Source organism: Apteryx rowi, unplaced genomic scaffold (genome assembly GCF_003343035.1).
Source record: "Apteryx rowi isolate R43461 unplaced genomic scaffold, aptRow1 scaffold_715, whole genome shotgun sequence".
Classification (NCBI taxonomy): domain Eukaryota; kingdom Metazoa; phylum Chordata; class Aves; order Apterygiformes; family Apterygidae; genus Apteryx; species Apteryx rowi.
The window spans coordinates 409,062-429,764 of record NW_020451000.1 but is presented as its reverse complement, the minus strand read 5'-3'; the positions used below and the strand labels follow the sequence as shown (position 1 = coordinate 429,764).

General features: G+C 40.9%; 2 protein-coding genes across 2 annotated transcripts in view; both read left to right on the top strand.

Moving 5' to 3' along the window:
• Window positions 1-226: 226 nt before the first annotated feature.
• LOC112976313 (poly [ADP-ribose] polymerase 14-like) lies at window positions 227-18,636 on the top strand (the record flags this gene model as incomplete). Its single annotated transcript, XM_026087401.1, has 16 exons — window positions 227-320; window positions 1,097-1,294; window positions 2,577-2,864; window positions 4,749-4,985; window positions 5,808-8,059; window positions 9,576-9,812; window positions 10,079-10,300; window positions 11,055-11,145; window positions 12,190-12,339; window positions 12,953-13,015; window positions 14,034-14,201; window positions 14,291-14,500; window positions 14,600-15,193; window positions 16,454-16,599; window positions 17,454-17,628; window positions 17,864-18,636. Coding segments are annotated over 16 exons (5,415 nt in total), but the record flags the coding sequence as incomplete, so codon positions are not given.
• A 1,504-nt stretch (window positions 18,637-20,140) lies between these two features.
• The window catches only part of LOC112976312 (poly [ADP-ribose] polymerase 14-like), a 19,299-nt gene continuing 18,736 nt past the window's right edge, over window positions 20,141-20,703 (top strand). Inside the window, exon 1 of the mRNA XM_026087400.1 lies at window positions 20,141-20,149. Coding sequence (XP_025943185.1) covers window positions 20,141-20,149 — 9 coding nt within the window. The remainder of the gene's footprint in view (window positions 20,150-20,703) is intronic.

Below are 20,703 nucleotides of genomic sequence, written 5' to 3'. Positions count from 1 at the left end.
ACGCCATCACCATATTAGGCTATCTAAACTAACATTGCCGCTTTGCTATCTCAACTCCCTTATCTCAGGCAGGGTACATGCCCCCACCACAGGATGTAGGATGTTCCCACAGATGTTTCCAAGGCTGTTTCTTACTTTGATGTAACCAATTAGCACACATCACAGTCCAGGCTGTTTCAAGGCTGTTTCTCAATTTGATGTAACAAATTAGCACATATCACAATAGCATTGTCATCTGTCTGTAGTTAATGAACACCGGGTGTCTTTTCCTGCCTGCAAGAATAAGGAGGCTTCGGTGTGCACTGAGCAGGAAAAAACGGGTAAGCATGCCACTTTTCAAGCAAATACGCATCTATTCTCACTTTGTTGGTTTTCATTGACCTTTATGCTGCAGCAGTGCTATGGACACCTGAATGGCTTGTGGTGTTTGTCTAATATAATGTAGAAATCATTACTTGAGGCTAAAAACCACTCATTTTTCTGTGTATGAGTCCCTCTAGGATGAAACTTCCTGCTTCACTGACTGCCTCAGAAAGGTCAGTTCTTGGGAAGAGCATGTAGTGGGTTGCTGAACCTAGGCAGTCCCTACCCAGACCTTCCCAGGCTGCCACCAGCCCCAGCTGTGGGGCAGTGTGTAAGGACTCTCATCCCACCTAGGTGATCTGGTGTAGAGTGTCATTACTATCTGTAGCCCAGGTACACCTAAGCTTCTATGGCAGCCCTCATCTGTGGACCCATGATGGCTCATAGCAGCAGTGGGAAATGTAAATGGGGAGAGGGCACAGGGAAAAGAGTGATGGTTCCCCTCATCATGGGTTTTTGAAGAAGCTTTCATAGCCATTGCTTTTGCTGTCCCTACCTGGGGATACATAGAAGTCCTTACTCGTCACCTGTTGATTTTCCACTAGTGGTATGATCAGCTTGTCTTGAATGTAAAGGATATTATGAAACAAAACTGAATAACTGTTTATTTGTCTTGTCTTTTCCTTGATCTTATATTTGTGCGGAGAACTCAGTGTGAAAGCTTGAAAGATAGTAAGCTGGTTTTGTCTCCTAATTTTTGCCTAAGGCATCAGAGTGCAATCTTTGATTTCAGAATCTTTTGGGAACTTGAGAGCAGAAACAACAGCCTCTGGGGAATCTATCATAGTAGTAACCACGGCCTCTGGGGAGGAAATAGAAGATGAGATTGTGGAAATGTATTTTGAAAATAAAAAGAAGTCTGGTGGGGGGCCCATCAAGTCTTTCATCAGAAAGGATCAGCAAATAATCATCACCTTTCAGGATGAGGAAGGTATGATCTTATTTTATGGATTTTATTTTACTAAAGCACCCCTTTAAAAAAAAAAGACCTTTGCTGGTGGTGGATCTCTTGTGGCCTTCGCTACTGCAGAAATGGTGGATTCCCAGAGAGAGACAGGGTGTAAAAGGAGCAGATGTACCTATGGATTCAATGCAGACATGAGTTTCTGCCAGTGTTTATAATAATCCACAAGGAAAGAGGTGGTTCTCTAGGCCTATCCTGGATGCTTGATGAAGGCTCACACAGAATAATGCAGGAGAACTGGTGGCAGGAGCACTGCAGAATAAGAAAGCTTTATCCTAGTTTAGGAGGTAGGATACAGCATAGCACAGTATTAGCTGCAGATTGTGGGTAAACACTATTCTATTGTATTTTCTTTCATATTAATCTCAGATTCTCAGATGAGAGGGTTTTGGAGACTGGGAGAAAAAGAGACAGTAAATGTCATGTATTTATAAGAAAGAGGTGAATGCTGTTTTAAAGAAAATGTTATTTTGAGTTCACCATGACCTTTTGTGAGGCTCCAGGTGGCTTTAGTAAGGCTTTCGGTATGGATACAATCATGAGTAATAGGAAGCAGTGGAGGAGTAAGTTTAGGTACCTGAACCAGAAGAGGGATTAGCAGACACTCCTGTAAGGACTGAACAGCTCCTGTGTGCACATACATTAGGAAGCCCATATTGGCATAAGCCAAGAGCCAGCAGAATCCCTTCTGGAAAAACATTTATCTATACCTGTCATACAATCAGTAGCAGGTTTACAGAGCCCTATCTCACCTGGTTGGAGAAAATAAGTTTAAAATAGCCTCAATTTATATGTAGTTTTCCTCCGCCAAAATACTGCTCACTACTTGTTAGCGTGTGAAGGACCTACACAATATGAAGAAACTGCCTGGTTATACAGGAGAAAGTCGTCTGTTAAATGCACAGGATAAGCAAGCTGGAAAACCCTTTCTTTATTTGCCATTTATTAGGTGTTGCTAATCTGGAGGACAGCTTCTTGCAGTTGGAGACTATTTGACAGTAAAAAGGAGGCTGCAGTTACCTCAAAGTAGCTCCTTTTTCTTTAGGGAGACTGAGACATCTAAATCATAGAGTAACATTTGTCCTGATCCTAACTCTTAATGTCACTTTGCCTTATTTACTTTCTCATATGACAGAAGAAACAGATGTTTGCTCAGATTTTGAAGTAGAGTGTAGCCTAATGTATTATCTGCTCTGGGTGGGGAGAATGGAAAACAGCATCTTTCTTGTTTATTTTTCTGTGAAACTAGATGCCCAAGGAGTTTTGCAAAGGAAGCATCACTCGGTGAAGAAAATTGGGCTGTTGGTGAAGCCTTGGCAAGTGGAGACTATCCAGGAGCTGTGCCAAATGGAGAACTCTCAAGAGTCTGTGCCTTCTGCCTTAGTTGTGCTTGAAAATGTGCAGGAGACAATAGGAGATTACATGTTAATTATGCTGGTAGAGAACATCAGTGGCTTATCAGAGGAAGACAATGACTTCAGCGTGGAAATGATACCTGAAATAAATGCGGCTGTAGTTACTTTTACTGGAAGTACTGGTAAGCATGAGTCTGAGTTGCAGATCTTTCATTACCTACTTCTAAGAAGCTGTGTGTGGGAGGGAGACAAGCCTGGAAATAAAGAGCAATGTTTTCTGTCATCAGCTTTCAAGCCTAATCTGATCTTTTCAGATTAACCTAATCTGAGAAATTACTCCACAAATTCAGTGAGATACACTGGCCTTTGTATCTGTAAGGTATAAAGGTAAGTGAGAAGAGAGTTAGTTCTGGTTTGGGTTGGTGAACAAAATGGGTAGGACTAAAACTGAACTATAGCTTTGTACAAGCAGCAAAATGATGTGCTGAGTCTTATAATAGATAGATAATGAGGGATCTGCTCGCCAAAGGGTGCTATATGTGTAATAAGCTTGCATGGATTGGAGGGAAGACTGAACAAATACTTAGAACAGAGCCTTTTAAGGTTATTAAATGCACTGTGTTAGGCTTAGGGAATCTCATGTACTAAAAAATAGTTGGAGGCTGGGAGAGGGTTGGGGAAATAGCATCTTCTTACTGCAGTTTTCTAGATCTCTGCTACGGCCCCTGCGGGAGGCAGGATACTGGGCTAGATGGACCCTGGGCTGCTGAGACAAGTCCAGCTGCTCTTATGCACGCAGCGGTAGCTGTCAGTTATGTGAAGTGTTGAATTAACAGCATCTGCTTTGCCTGAGGCTGTGATACCAACCAGCAAAGTTACTGAGTGCCCACTGTGGTTTTTGTAGTGTGTTTGGTACCATATATTCCTTTTCTTCCTCGTCAGTGATTCATGATAAAGGCCTCTTCCAGGTGACAGGCAGTGTCTGCTACTTCACACCAGTGAGAAATGGGGGGACTTCCTGGTTCCAGACAAGAATTATGGTTGACTTTTATTAACAAATTCCATTCCAGGACATAGGCAACAGTAACCGCTATGAGTAAAATCAGATTCAGGAATGATGTAAGCAAATGCCGTAGCTGCTGTTGTAGAGAGGGCAGCACTTCATTACCAGGAGAAGTGAATTAACCTGACAGCAGTAAACTCATCGCAGGATTCTGCGGCTGCTGCTGTGCTTGAGCACCTTTAAGGACAAGGTGATTTTACATGTGCTTGATTTGGAAAAAAGAGAGAAGTGTTTGTTCTGTGGGGAAAAAAAATGAGTCTCTCTGGAAGTTAAATTTGATGAAAACAAGTTATGTGCCACTCTAAATCAACTTAATTAGGAATAGTTGTATTAGTGGTAACATACAAGGATGAAGTTGCTCAGAAACTTTAAAATAGTGAAAGAGTTCATCAGTGGTATAACTAAATCACTGTCAAACAAGTCTATAATCTTTGAGAAAGCAGAGTCTACATCTCTTTAGAAGTCAGAAATGACTTGCCTTGTATCCTGGTCCAGCCCCAAATTTCTGGTTTAGCCTTGAGGAAATAAGTAGATCCCTCAAAAGGTTCACTATGCATTTGTCAGACCTAAAAGTGACTTAACTGTCTTGTACCATGATGATAATGGAAACAAAAAGTAGCCAAAAATAGCATATAATACAACTGAAACAATCCAAATTTAAACAGATGACTCCAGTCTGATTGTGTATAAGCCCATAGTCCCAAATGAGCCTGATATTTTGTCTTGGGGTTAAAAAGACCGAGTGCTACTTAGTTGGGAAACGAGTGATGAATTGTGGCTATAGTAACTGTTGCTCAACAGTTGTGATCAACTATTTGGTTAATATTCGACCACAGAAACTGAATAGGTGGAAAGAATTAGCTTGGTGGGCACCACCAAGCTAACAGATGCTTCATAACTCAGTGCTTTGGTCAGTGCATACACTGATAGTCTGCTAACATCCTAATAGAAAAGTGAGCTACTTGTGTGATGGTTTTTTTTTTTTCCTCCCTTCTCTTTCTAGCCACAGAGGAATTTGTTAAAAAAATTAATCAAAACCACAGAGCAAAACAACAAAGTATTACTGCACGGTGCCTTGAGGTGACAAAAAGCATTAGGGCTGAAAATATACCACCTAACACATCCAATGACTATATAACCATCTACTTTGAAAACAAGAAGAATGGAAGTGCACAAGTGGTGGATGTACAGCAGTTGCCTGATGAAGGTGCAGCTATCATTACATTCAGCGACTATAAAGGTAATGCAGAAAATGAAGCCCTTATTTTTTTCAAGATCCTTTGACTTAAAAGTGATTTTTTTTTTCTAAAAAAAAAAAAAAAAATAGCTACTTTGCCCTCATAAAACAGCAGGTCTCTGCCAATTGGAGTGCAAAGTAAAGTTTTGGACCAGCTGGGCAGGATGCGTAGGATTTTTCTTTCCTTTTAGGCACAGTTTATTAGTTCACCCTGGTCTTGCTCCTTACAGACTTCAGGTTACAGTCTGAGCTCAGCAGAGGTGAGCACAGCCCCACATGGTGCGAGAGGCCATTTATTTTAGTAACTGCCCTGAGGCAGTATGTGCTGTCTGGCTTATCTGAGAGCAATTTCTTGGACAACTCATTGGCCAGACAGCAGGTGCTGTTGCATGTCCTGCTAGTGCCAGAAAAATGAGCCTCTGTTGAAGATGGAGAACAAGGGGGAAGCCGGAGAAGGTGTGAGTTGATGCTGATGACTAGTAGCCCAGGCGTACTACTGGGTTGGGCACTCCAAGTACAGCATAACAGGGGTGGGGGCAGAGACAATGCCATCCTGTATTTATTCCCTCCTGAAGGTGGACAGAGTCAGCACTTAACTGCCTCTTCCTAATTTATTTTATTAGGCATTTAAAAACAGTAACTCTTTTTAATAATTTGGAATTGTTTTTATTCGGGAAGAAGGGGGAAAACTACTGCAAAACCTTACTTATATATATATTTTTTAAATTATTATGCAGTAAATAATTAAAAAAAAAACAGAGCAAAAGATCCTTGGGTTTAAGTGCTATGATTGATTGTTTGTTTATATTTTTTTGTATGTTTTAGATGTGATCAATATCTTGGCAAAGCAGCATTCAATCAACGGGGTACCAATCGCTGTCTATCCTTACTATATCTCGCTGGGAACAGCTCTCTACGGAAAGGAAGGGCCGCAAATAAAGACACCAGATCCAGTTACAGTGCCTCTGGATCCCTATATCTGGCAGTTCTTACAGAGAAATAATAGGCTAATTGAGGCAATCAATTGTGATATGGCAAAGTGTAATTGTGAACTAATATGGCCTGAACCCAGCTGTGCAGACCCAAAAGTTACTTTGCATCTTGCAGCTGCTTTGTCCAAACAGAAGAGATTAATGGCTCGATTGATCAAGACATGGAATGAAAGTGTTTCCACAGCATTTTCATGTAGCATATCAAAGTACAAAACAATTAAATATCAAGTAAGTGCAGAGGTGTGGGAAGCTGTTAGGAATGGCATTATCCAAGATGAAGTTTTGATAATTCCATATGTTTCCAAGGAGTTAGTTGTTTTAGTAGGTGACAAAGAGGATCTAAAGAATGTTGAACAAGAGCTGAAGTTGCTCATAGAAAATGCCACCAGAAAAATTGAAAGAGAAAAGCAAAAAACTGAAGAAGTGGTGGTAGTGTGTCCAGGGGAGTATGCAATTTTACAGAGTACTGGACTTGAAGAAAAAATTCACAAGGAGTGCCCAACTCTGCAGATGACTTATGATCACTTGCAAAAGATAATTAGCCTGTGCGGAGTGGCTGAGGAAGCTTATAAAGTCAAAGGAGAAATCCTAGAAAATATGCGCAAAATGGCAAAGAAATCAGTTAATGTTCACCCTTATATTTTCCAGTTTTTAGAACATGTTAGTAACGAAACCCTGTCACAAAGCTTGTTTATGTCAAAACAAATTAGTGCCTTCTATGAGCTTGAAACAGAAGCTATCATGTTGACCGGCAGTACTCCTGAAATGCTCCTAAAAGCAGAAGAAAAAATAAAGGAGGAACTGAACTACAGAAGCATTGATCTGGAAGATGAGTCAGTTCTCCAGAAGAGAGAATGGAGGTTGCTCACCACCCAGAATTGTTCTAATGCAGCTGTAACAGCCACTCAGGTAGGGAGTCAGGTCATTGTTGCTGGTTGTTCTCAAGCAGTAGAAAAAGCTTATGAGGAACTCTATGACTTTATAGATCAAAACACTCAAGTGCAAAAGGTCATCAGAGGAAAGCCTGTGGCAGTCATAATGTTCTTTGAGAAAGAGAAGGCCAATGTTTGGGCTGGATTACAAAGTAAGGGTGTGAGAGTCGACTTTGGCACACAAAGGAAGCAGAGAGTTATTTCCTTGAGTGGGCCAAGAAGAGAAGTGGTGAAGGGAGTCGCCTTAGTAGAACAAACTCTGTCTGTGTTGCATTATAAGCGTGTGTTAATTAGTGAGCCAGGAGCCAAGTCATATTTCAAAGAACGAGAACACTTTTATGCTGCCACTGTGAAACAAGACTTTAACTGTTTAATCAGGCTGGAAGAACAGCCAGAAGAACAGCTGGAAGAACAGCAAGAACATGGTAGTGAAGGCAAGCCCTACAGGCAGGCAACCATAGGTGGGGTTGTAATAGCAGTTTATAAAGCTGACTTGTGCACTCATCATGTTGATGTTGTTGTAAATGCATCAAATGAAGAATTAAAACACATAGGTGGCCTTGCTGGGGCCCTTCTACAAGCGGCTGGTCCAGAGCTACAGGAAGAATGTGACATGCTGACAAAGCATGGGTGTTTGCAGCCTGGATGTGCTGTTATCACAGGTGCTGGGAAACTCCCCTGTAAACATGTGATTCATGCTGTTGGGCCCAGGTGGAAGAAAGATGAAGCAGAAAAGTGTGTGTTCTTGCTAAGAAAGACAGTGAAGAAATGTCTACAACTGGCCGAAACGTACAATCATCGCTCCATAGCTTTCCCTTCTATAAGTGCTGGGATTTTTGGTTTCCCACTGCAACTGTGTACATATTCAATTGTATCATCCATCAAGGAAACCTTGGAAGAATCCATGGGGGACAGCAGCTTGAAGGAGGTTCATCTTGTGGATGTTGCAGAGAAAAACATTCAGGCTTTCAGCAGGGCACTGAAAGAAGTGTTTTCAGATAACTTACTTCCCTGCAGTTCAGTACATCAGACTAATGCAGATAATCAGCCTAGGAAAAGTCAAAGTTCTCAAAATAGCAAGAGCCTCATGATGGTAACGACAGAGGAAGGCCTTGACGTTATACTGAAAAAAGGAAGCATTGAAGATGCTACAGTAAGTGTTTTAAATTTTCAGCTGTTTGTCTAGTTTGAAGTAAAGCTCATTTTAAAGTATGGACAGTGTAAAAGGAACTTAGATCATCATCTGTAATTAGCAATGTAACATGTTTGATATGTTATTGGAATTGGCAGTCATGGCTGATAACAATTGCTGTTAAAATAACTGTTATTATATGGTAGGTACACATAGTTGATCACACAATACAGTGCTGCATAGCTAACATAGAGACACATGAATCCTTGCGGTGCATGGTGCACCGGAGGGCCTAGGGCAGCACAGCCGCGCACATCCAATTATGCGCTTGTGCTGCTGAGCCCTCTGCCCAGAGCCAGAGTGGCTTTACTTGTATTTGAAGGACACTGAACTGCACACCGGGTAAGCTCGTTCCCTGATGGGCAGGGGGCCCCTGTGGACTTGTCTCAGCTACTAAAGTGAATGCTTGTTTCCTCACAGAAGGGTTTTGATGCTCTCAAACTTCAAGGCATTGACTTTGACGTATCAGTTGACCTCTTCTAATTCTTCTGAATGATCCTATGTAAATAGGGTTCCTCCTCTTCCCCCAGTACTTTATTGGGGAAATATTATTCCTAGTGTTATTGGTGAACATTGGAATGCAATGTAGAGCTGCTATCGCACATCCTGTCTGGCACCAGCTTCACCAATTTCCAGCTACCTTCAGCATTAAATTCCTGTTAGCTGGCCTGAAAGTTTCTTAACTGGGATTGCTGCTACTGGAAGCAGCTCCTCTCAGGATCATTTTCACAGTGGCCAGCTGATCCTTTCAGGAGTGGTTGTCTCCCACAGCTTGTATGTATAGAGCTCCTCCAGTTGGCCAGAGCAAAACAAATGCGTTAAAAAATATGATGTAGAGAGGTGTTTCCTCAAGAGCTGAAGACTGTGTTTGATACAATATTCCTAGCCCTTTATATTTCTCTCCCTTCTGAATTACTGCTTTTTTCACTTCTCTTTTCTTTCCCCTTACCTCTTCCTCCAGTCCTATTTCTCTACAGCTTCTGGGGTTTTTTTTTGTTTTTTTCTTGACCAGTCACATATAGAAGGTCCTGCTTACCCCAGTTTGCCCTGCAGCCTCAACAGAGGCAAGAGTCGAGCAGGAGTTTTGCCTGTATTACCTCTGTCTTGCTGGGAGGTGGGAAATTTGGACACAGAACTTGGTCTGCAAGCTTCTCTTAGAGAATAAATTTGTATAAGTGTTTTTCAAAGGGAGGTAGAATAAGTAGACCAGGAATGCAGAACTTTAACTTTCTCCTGTTGGAATGAAATGAATTTCACTTTTAATGCAGGTCTTCTATTTCAGTGGGCAGGCTGATGGTGTTGGAACTGAACATAGTTTTTTTTTGTTTTGTTCCAAAGCTTTGTTACATTCCAGGTTGCTGTCCCAGAAATTCATGTTGTGAGTCAGCAGACAGGCTGCATTTGGATAGCTTTTAAGCTTAAATTTTGCACTGACTGGAGTTTTTTGCTGTCCCCCTTCCCCCCCCCCCCCTTTCAGACAGACATTGTTGTCAGCAGTGTTGCCACAGATCTACAGCTTGATAGAGGGCCACTCTCCAAAGCCTTGCTAAGCAAAGCAGGGCCGATGCTCCAGACAGCCTTAAAGGAAGAAGGCTTAGAAAACACACCTGTTGAAGGATCTGTGTTCAGAACAAAAGGATACAATCTAGGTTGCCGTTATGTGCTTCATACTATTATACCTGGATGGTCACAGGGACAGGCATCTGCAAAAAAGGTAAAAGGGGCTTTATTTGCCTAAACTCTAATTTGGCTGCACCTTGCAGTGGGTTTAATGCAACTTCTCCTTTGAAATGAGGGATAACTTCATAGGAGATGAGTTTGGGCTGTTCTTTTATGTGTGGCTGATCCCATGTTGACTAATATATGCTTTGTGAAGTATGTAATTATCATATTTTAATACCAAAAGATAGCTAAAAGAAAAAGTGCTGAATTTTACATACTGGCAAAAAATGACTTTTCAGTAATAACTGTGCTTTTCAGATCCTTGGAAACATCATCACAGAATGCCTGCAGATTGCTGAGGAGCTGTCTTTAAAGTCAATCACTTTCCCGGCAATTGGGACAGGGAATTTAGCATTTCCGAAGTCTATTGTTGCCAAATTACTATTTGACAAAGTGTTTGAATTCAGTAGTAAAAAGAAACTAAATTCTCTTGAAGAAGTTCACTTTTTGTTGCATCCGAAAGACACATCTAATGTGCAGGTGAGTTTTTCGTATTACATGCTATTTTATTTGGGTCCATCAAGTGATGTTAGCTATCTGATGACCTCAGAAGAATCCACAGTGTGCTAATTCTCATATTAAAGAAAAGAGCAGTTTGCTGACAGTTTTTCTTGTCTGTAGTGAAAGTTCTCCTTTTGGTTCTGCCTCTCATAGTTGCCTGCCTTTCTTGGGCAGCTCTCTTCCCTTCCTGTCCTGTTTTATTCCCTGGGAATGATACAAATGAAAGTATTTACTCTTTTATTTCATGAGCTTGTGTGACTAATACATAATCCTTGTCTACAGATAAATTTGCTGTAACTCCTGCATAGCTGTCTTAATTCTTGGAAAAAGGAGTGCTTTTGACAGGTTTAGCTAGAGTCTCTTAGGAAGAATAATTATGCTTGGATTGTTGTGCTGGTAAACTTCTCCAGTAGAAAACATACCATGGTTCTGCATCCCACTTTCTTCAGTATCACATTAGCCCGGGTTTTCTACATCCATACTCAAGTTACTCATTTCACAGTGGAATCTTTCAAAAGAGAGCAGTCACACTGTGAAATAATACCCAAATAAATGTTTCAACATCTGATGTGTTCTTCGAGAACTACAGTGTGTCAAGACTTCCCATCAGCACTGTGGCAGATGGTTATTAAGTCATTTGCACTGTGCTCCTTTTAAATGCTTTTTAACTTTACTTTTCAAACTACTGAGTAAAGACTTTTCTACAGGGGTTGACTGTAGTTTCCTTTTCTAGGTATTTTCAGATGAACTGCAGCACAGACGTGGAAATACTATAGATGATAAAGTGCATGAGACTGCTCCAAATGAGGCTAGCCAAAGCACATGTAAGCTTGTTTTCAAAAAGTATTCTTTTTATTATTTTTGTATACTTATATATATTTTTGATTTATATATATATATATATATAAATACTCCAGGGAGCATATTCAGTATAGGTGTTTAGATATGCATTTGGTGAGCATGTCATGCCCAAAGTCCAAGTAAGAACTGTTAATGCTGGAGTTGAAGCAGCTGCTGTAAAGACAGAAAATAGTAGTTTCAGGATGAGTGTAATGTTTGAAATGCTGTTGAAGGCACGAAATAAAAAATGTACCTGGGATTCATTACCTGGTTAAAACCCTCCCATGGTAAAGAGAGTAGAAGCTCTGGTGAGGGCACAAATGGTGTTTTAGGGCTTTTTGGTTGTAGTGTGCGGTGGTGGTGGTATCGTCACTGTAACGCTTGATCAGATCATGAATGTGTCAGTTTATTCTCGTCTCCTGAGAATGCAGGTGAGTATCTGCTTGTGTATGCCTTACAGGGGCCTCTTTGGAAAATCCTCAAATCTATTTCAGCTTTGGTTTTAGTACTGATATAAATAGGCAAAAAACCTCTGGTGTTATCCAGCCAAAAAGAACTACAGAGTACAGAAAATGAGTTATATGGTGAAAACTTAATCAAATTTTAAAAATAACATGTAGGTAAGTTCCTGTCATGTAGTAGAGAACCTGTCTAAAAACTACTGAGAGGCAGGGGAGCGAGGAAGTGAGACTTAGCAAGCTTGCCCCTCTCCTACCTCCAAGTTTAGCAAAGGCTTATAGAGTAAGACATTATACAGAAGTGTCTCTATACCAGGTGTGCAGCAAAACATGGTTTCCCTGCTATCTCACTGTGGAGACCAATGGTGGGAACAGGTGAAGGCTGATCAGAGACTCCTGTGAAAAGAAATGATTTTCAGATAACATGGAAGGCAGTCCTCTTCACAAGGATGGCACTGGCTGAGCCTGAGGCCAAACTGTTGTCTTTGTAGACGTTATACCCATGAAGAGGTCCTTCAGCCCAAGGAAATTCTGCGCTCTGTTACTCATGTATGTGTTTCTTTCCTGCAGCGTTCTTTGGTCCTATTTCAACCCCGGCACAGGGTGTGCATGAAATGATGATTGGCTCCATCTTGTTCCAGGTGGCAACTGGAGATATTACCAAGGAGATGACAGATGTAATTGTAAACATAACAAACAAAACCTTTAGCCTCAAAAAAGGTACTTTAGTTGGTATTATAGATGAAAACAGCATGTGTGGTTGGAAGGGCTGGATAAGGAGAGTATGGATCATTTTCAGTGTTCTAAAACCTTTTGTTTTATAGTGTGGCTTCTATTTTATTTCTCAGGGTGTGAAAGCCTAATTAGGAAACATCTGAGGCTGTCTCTTGCTCTCTTCTTCCAATGTAAGAAAATCCTACAAAAAAACTTGAGGAAAAGAATCTTTCTATAGTGTGTTCTCAAATCTCAAACTTCTTTAGCCTGTGTTACAGGATGGCATGTTTAAGACTCCTGTGGGAAAGTAAAACTGACAATTTCTTTTTGTTGTTGATGTTTTAATAGAATCTTTTTATAGAGCATCTCTTTCAGGCTAAAGGAAAAGACAAAACTCAGTGAGGTTTTGACCTCAGTGAAACTTGTTAGGTACTTCATACATCAATTGGAGTTGAAAAATGTAAGCTGAACTCTTAGACAACAATGTTTTTCAGTTATAACCTGTACTGCTGTCAGAAAAGAGATTTTTCAGGTGATATGTGGTACCATGTTGTGCCTTAGATGGGGCTTTAATGGAATTAACAGTAGTAACAGTGGATTCACATGTCTCTTACTTAAGGTGTTTCTAAAGCGATTCTGGAAGGTGCTGGAAAAGCTGTTGAAGATGAATGTACTCAACTAGGTATGGTACAACATTTCTGATCTCCCTTCTAAAGGTGTTCATATGTGGCAGGGGATCTGTTGGAATATTTACTAAGTGCCTACTGTACATCCAGCTGTATTATGCACTGTGTTACATCAGCTAATTCTTTAATTGGTTAATGTGGTATTTGTAAAACATCTAATGGGGAAAGGAAAAGAAAAATCTTCAAGAAGAGACAGCATCTAAGCAAATGTAAAGAATTTAATCTACTCATTATTGCATCCTGTTATTCCAATAAAACTTTTGATGGTAAAAATGAATCAAGTCTATCTTGAACAGAGCCATGAGCAGAGAATGGTGGTGGCAGAAATGTTGTTAGAGTAGCATACCTCATTTAGAAGCAACTCTCTACCTGGAACTTGTTTTCTCATTCCTAGAGAAAACAGTTATTAATATTTCCTCTTGGCCTAACTAGCAACACACTACCACGTTCTTTGCATGACTGAGAGGAAAATTAGTGAAGCTGGGTTCCTGCCTCAGAAGAGGCATTTATTTGTAGACCAAATTCAGTTAATGACCAGCAAATGCGATGAATGGGGACTAAGAATGAAAAAGTACATGGCTTAAAAGCCCACAAAATAATGGGAAGAAGGAGGCTAGTGTGGAGGTCAGCTCAGAAGACCAACCAAAGGAAAAAAACTGTGGAAGGGGTGAGAGAGGCTGACCTGAATTGTGCAGACCAAGAGGACAATTCAGGCCTGGCAGCATGAGGGTAGATGGCATGTTCATTTGTGTGAAGGCTGACTGCAACATTGGTCTGCGTAAGTTCTCTAAGCCTGCAGAGTAAACTTAGGAGTGAAGGCAAATAAATTGCAAACATAAAATGAATCCCTGGGCCTAGAAAGTGAAAATGGAGGGAGGGATGCATGTGGAAGGAGCCTTGCAGCTTGTCGTGGGACATAGTTGTCATTACTTCCTTATCTCCTAACAAGGATTAGCACAAGTTTACATTGTGGATAATTGTTGATTTGTTTACTTCCTCCTATGTATCTTTCAGCCTTGCAGCCTCACAGTGACTATATAACCACTCAAGCAGGACACCTGCCATGCCAAAAAATAATTCATTTTGTTGCCCAGGATGATATCAAGGTACCAGTCTCCAAAGTGCTTCAGGAGTGTGAATTACAGCAGTACGCTTCTGTCATCTTCCCAGCAATTGGAACAGGTTTGTGCCTATTTATGAACAGGTTTCTCTGTTCATAAATATGAACAGGTAGCTCTTCAAAAATGCAAAATGTTTATAATTTGTTTCAGGTGAGGCAGGCCGTGATCCAGCTGCAGCAGCTGATGAAATGATGGATGCAGTAACTGACTTTGCAAGAAATAACTCTGTTCAGTCTGTGAAAACAGTTAAAGTTGTCATCTTTCAGCCACATCTACTAAGTGTGTTCCATGCAAGCATGCAGAAAAGAGGAAGTTCTGGTAATACAACTCCATTCAAATCACTTTTGTCTAAGCTAGCATGTAAGTAGATATCATTTCTAAATACGGGTTATAGATCAATCTGTTTAATATTAACCATTATCAGTTGATGCTAATTGTAGCATTTGTATTTCAATATAGCATTTTGGAGCTCTGAGAAATGTACTCCAAAGAAAAAAAGCAAACCAGTTTTGGAAAGGAAAGTCGAGGTGGCTGTTGTTCAGATTTGTGGTGAAAACCAACAAAGGGTGGAAGAAGCTGAAACCTGGATGAAAAATGCAATTTTAAAGGGACAGTTTCAGAAAACAATCACAGATGAGTCTCTTCTGGGTTTTGGTGAAAGGGAGAATGAAGAACTGTGTGACCTACAGAAGAAATTAAATATTGTTCTTCATTTGGAAGACACCTTTATTCGAATTTCAGGTGTTGACAAAGATGTCTGGTTTGCTTATTCAGCAATTCAAGATATGATTCACAGGGTTAAAGCTGCTAAAGAGGAAGAAATCAAGGCAGAACTCTTAAAAAATTTAGTTGAGTGGAAATACTTTGACAGTGATTCTTATGTGCCCTTTGACAGTCTGACAAATATGCATTTAGAAAATGCTTTCTTAAGAAAGGAGAAAACTATTTCAGTAACCATTAATAAGAAGAACTACAGAGTGAATATGAAAGCTAGACATGCTGTAGATGATCAAGGAAGAAGTACGCCCATCACACGTATTGATAAATCTGAAGGTAGGTAAAAGCATCTTGACAGGTAGAGGTTGCCATGTAAAACCAGGTTGAATCAAGCCTAGAGTAAGGAAGGAATGGTGCAAATATGCCAAATATTGTTAGGAGCTTTGTGCAAGTTTGTTCCTGGATAATGTACAAAAGAACTAGAGTGAGAAACAAAGATGAAAGAGAATTCTGAAGTTATTTAAAACTGTTAGAAAAGCAGATAACGCGTTGCGAGGTTTTTAACAGGCTTAACAGCAATAATTAGATCTTGTGTTTGTAGTGGTTGTCGTTCTAGATCCTGGCCAGCTCATTTATGTTCTTGAGATGTACCCTCTTCTATCTACTTCTGGTCCTTTCCAATATAAGGAGCTACCTTTTTCTTACACACACACTGGGGAAGATCCTGTATGTGCAAGTACTACTTTTCTACATCCCACTGTGACTCAGTTTTGCAGGAGCTCATTTTATGTCTTAGTGGGAACTTTTTTTTTTATAACACTTGAAAATGAAAGTTAACACATTTAAAGAACTGTGCAACTCCCAGCCCATTAGTAATGCCTCCTGCACATGCTTTCTGCTTTTTTTTCTTTTACCAAAAGCTGTCATTTATCAAAAAGGTTTCATCCCCCTAACTGAGGGAACTGAACATGCCAGATATCTTTACCATGCGCACCAGTCAATGCGTTTTACATCACAGCTAGATACTCGACTTCTCTTTTGTGAAATGAGAGAAGAGAAGACTTCTGCTTTTCTGTATGAGAGTGTATTTTTGGAGAAGAGAAGTTAAATCAAAATCTCCCTTATTCGGATACTTTATTCCTTGTCTCTTATTTGGGAGAATTAACAGCACCTGTTTTTTCTCTCCTTACTGTGGACAGAAGATGAGAGAAGGATATGATGGGCCCTTTCTCAGACCCTTCCACTTCTCAGTATTTCTGTATTTGCCCCATGTCCTTGAAAACCCAATTTGCAGAGAAGGCTTCTGTTAAAAGATGTTACAAAGCATCTGTCTTCAGCTATGAAGGAGAACAGATTTGCCTGGATATTACCAATTCATGCCTGTTAATTGCCAGTGCAAGGGTAAACTGCAAGTTAAGTACCCTAATCTTCTAGTCAAAGACCCATGGAATATTCTTGGCTGCCTAAGACCAACAGGCACTAGTGATAAGCTAGACAATAAGTAGGTGTACAGGCATTCAGATGGTTTGTAGCAGGGCATATATCACTTTAAGCAGAGGATTTTGGTAAGTGTGATTGACATGGTTTCCCTTGCAGATCAAGAGTCAATAGTGCTCCCTGCAACGTGGGATGATATGCAAACAGAGCGAGTCAAAATAGTGGAGTTAAAGCCAGAAATGAAAGAATACAAAGATGTGCAGGCAAGGTTTCTGCAGACCTGTCCATCACTCACGATTGAAAAGGTAAAAACCTCATAATTTCTGAGCATAAGTACTTTGATAATGACTAAGTCAGCTGAGATTTTTGAAATTGGATGAGTCCTTATGGGAAAAGAAATAGACACAGTTTTGATTTGCATTCCTACTCAATTATTTGTTAATATGGATTTCTTTTCGACAATTGTCTGAAGAGGATGCACAAAATCCTTAATATCCCTACAGGTATTATCACCTGTGAGGTTAACGCCTTTCCAACCTGTAGTAAAATCCCTCCCTTCTTAAGAATCTGCTTCTGGGACCAAGTTTTGTGAAGCTGAGAGAGTGCTGAGTAGGGCAATTCTACTGGAACTGCCTGTATGCACTGTTTCTGTTCCTGTATCTGCTATGAATTCTCCTTCTCTGCCTATTCAAAAATAGAAAATCAGTAAGCAGAGAGGATTTCATATCCAGAAACGAATGAAAAACAACTTGCCAGTGAAGGACACTACTATTTCTTAGGTATTTAGAGCAAGCCTTAAGCAGTTGGTTCTTCAGCACCCAGTGAGTATAACTGTTTCATCAGGTCATTTTTGCTGTAGTAGAGCATAGCATACTCTCCCCTAAGCTGTGCCCTCTTCAGAGGGAGGCATTCTGGGTATGCCCCAGACACTTGCAAAACCATCTTACGTTGTTTTCCATGGAGTCTTCCTGTCAGATTTGGGCAGGGTTTTGCCATCTGTCATGCAAAAGTACGGAGCAATTTGATTAACTTACTTTGTAATCTTGTATAGTCATTGTAGCTAGGAAGAGAATCTGGGGAGTAAACTTTTTTTTTTTAACTCACTGTCATTAAAAGCATTAGTACTATCAACATTGTGTCCTACTTTCAAACTTTGTAGATTGAAAGGATACAGAACCCATTTTTTTGGAAGGCCTACCAAATAAAAAAGCTTGAAATGGATAAGAAAAATGGCAACAGAGATAATGAGAGGCTTCTGTTTCATGGAACAAGTAGCGATTCATTAACCTTAATTAACAACAAAGGATTTAACCGGAGCTATGCTGGAATGAATGGTAATGTGAATTTCAAAGCACTTTTTTTCTTTGAGTATGACTAGGAGCAGTTTGCCATGCTGTCTGTGTATTTCTACCTTGTATGCAAAATGACTTGTTTTGCTAAATCTAGCTATTGCAAACAAAAGCAAAATTGCCAGCTTGAGAGCCTGTGAATCCCTTGACAGATAAATGGTTGCTACTTATGAAAGACTCAAATATCTGTTTTGTTTTCTTTTCTTTTTTCTGACCACAGCTGCACATTTTGGAAATGGAACTTACTTTGCTGTTAATGCCAGCTATTCTGCCCATGACACCTACTCTAAACCAGATGCGAATGGGAAGAAGTACATGTACCTTGCTCGAGTCCTTGTTGGAGAATATTCTTTGGGGAAAAAGGGAGCAATTACTCCAGCAGTAAAAAATGCTAGTAACTCTATAGATTTGTTTGATAGTTCAACTGATAACATGAACCAACCATCCATGTTTATCATATTTAATGACATTCAAGCTTATCCAGAATACCTTATCACTTTCACTAAATAAGCAGTCTTCATTGCAGCTAAGATCGCATGTCTTTATTTTATAAAATAATCTTTCTTCTAACAAAAAGTTTGCAATGAAAGCAATAAAAATTACTTTTATCACATTGATTTCTTAAAGCTTGTTTACATTTAAGCAACCCAAAGGCAATTTTTGATAGCACTGAAAAAGACTGCTTGAATTCTTTCAGCTACGCAGAGTGGAAACACTTAACATTTGTGAGTGCAGTTTTCTACTGAGAACTGCTCTTAGATTATATATCAGATTTAAAACAAAACAGCCATGGAACTTAGCCTTTCCTTGCAGTGTATGGCCATCCTCGTTGCAATAACGAGTGGGCAGTACTAGCGGGGGTTGAGGAGTGTCTCCTCTCATCTATGGTTCAATATGCTGCGGTGTTAGTAGCATCTCGCTCTCTCTAGCATCGTTTATGATGCAAACTGTCATTTATGGTGTTTTCAATAAAGTGGAACAAATTGCAGTTGAGATGCAGCCTTTCTTTCTCCTTGTTAGACCCTTACTTAGCACTGAGTTTCAAAAAGTTGCTTACGGGAAGCTTGGAACTTCAAATCTCGATTCTGGGTTTGTTAATTTTTAATAAAAAAGTCTAGTAGGAGGTTCTATAAATCTGCCAAAATCTTCCACCACTGGTTTGTTTGCTTGTGTGTACTTACTTTCCTGCCTCTCTCAGGCTGTAGGTAAATGTTGAGAAGGTGTTTCTGATGTTGTCACGTGCCAGCTGTGGTGCCATTCCGGTGGTCTTGAGGAGAAGGGTATATGACAGAGAAAGGCCCAGAGAGTTGTTTAAAAAGAGCCCTTTTAGTGGGGCTTGAATAAACAGGCAACCCAAAGGGGGATAATCACTAATCAAGCCGAAGTTCAGAGTTCATGTTTGCAGAGAAAGCAAAGCCACGTAATCACCTGCATAATGTGTTGGTGAGAATACACAAATAGGCCTCTTGCAGCATTGTGTACCGTAGGATCATCCACTGAAAAAGCAGGGTTTTGCTGTACCTCCAACTTCTAAAAACCCTTGGCTCCACTGTGAATTTATCATTTTTGTTCTGTTATTTGGTTGGGGGGTTAGGAGGAAATCATCAAAGTAAATAATACTTGGTTTAGATAGATTTAATTAGGTTGTTAGTATTAGTTTTGCACTAATGCAGTTTGATACATCCCTTGCAGCCACTCTAAAAAGAAATTTCAGCAGGGGTTCTGGAAGCAAAATAGCTTTTCTGCAATATTGTTAAGGGTTTATTATGAATCATTACCTTCTTTTATTTATTTGCAGATTGAAAAGATGCATGTTTATCTCTGATTAAAAAGAATGATAATGCAGATGATTAAACAGTACTTGCAGAATTCAAACTTGCACCCGTTGTGTTCAGAAAGGTAGATACGTTTGCTGAATTTCAGAAGACTATGCAGACAGGTGCGGTGTTACTGGCTGTGTAAGTGCAGCAGTCCTCTCTTAGATGGAAAACACTCCCTTTTCCCCCAAATAGTACAAGATCTTAAAACAGAAGGCTCTGAATATGGAGATTTGAATCCTGGACAGGGGCCAGGCAGCTTCTTTCATTAGTTAAAAAAAAAAAAAAACTTGGTGGAAACTAGATAGTTTTTAATGGCAGCGGGGAGGTCCGGTGTGCCGCTTGGCTTCTCCCGATGCTGGGGAAGGGCTGCATGGGCGGCACAGGCGCGCTGTAGGCTCAGGGGATCCCGTGGGTCGCCTGGGGCAATGTGAGCAGTGATCACTGCAATGTAAGTGGTGCCAAGGGCCATATTTTCTAGGGCTGTGAACTAAAATAAGAGCTAATCTCTTAGCAGAACCATAAATGTGAGGCTGTTTGTTAATGCCCCACCCCGCCACTTCCCCTGCATTAGAGCTGGAATTGCTTGCGTTGGACTTTTAATACTTTTGATGGAGGAAGTCAGTTTTCTAACCGTGCTGAAAAATGCTGACTGAATTCCCAGTGCTTGAAAGTCGGATATGTGCCAAGTAAGGTATAGGCCAAGAATCTTAAGTTTAAAATGAATAAACTTGATAGGGGATCCCTGTTTTGAGTACATGTGGTCTCTCTTTCCCCAGCGTGACCGGTGCTAGTTCGGAGTCCTCTGCCTCCCTGTGCTGGGTGTTTCACCACGGTTAGGAGGTTACTTGTATCAGCCCGCATTTCCAGAGCATGATTTTTATGAGAAACGGCTTTCTCTCTCAGCCCTTCCGTAACCCCGGGAAGCTGGGGCCCATTTGCAGCGCGCAGAGAGCACCGAGGTGTTCGTGTGCCCGTTCGGTTGCGTTGCAGATGCTCAGGAAATCCAACACGGACCAGAAACGTGTAGCACGGGGCTCTGCCCGAGCAGCGAGCGAAACGTCCTTCCCGGCCGAAGGAGCTGAGAACCGAACCGCCAGCCAGCAAGGGGCCGCGCCGGGGAAGGGCGCGGGCAGGGCAGCCCGCCCCGCGCTGCCGGGAAACGAAAGCGAAAGGCGGCGCGGCGGGGCCGGGGCCGAGGCCGAGGCACCAGCCGGGGCCGGAGGGCGGCGGAGGGCGGCGG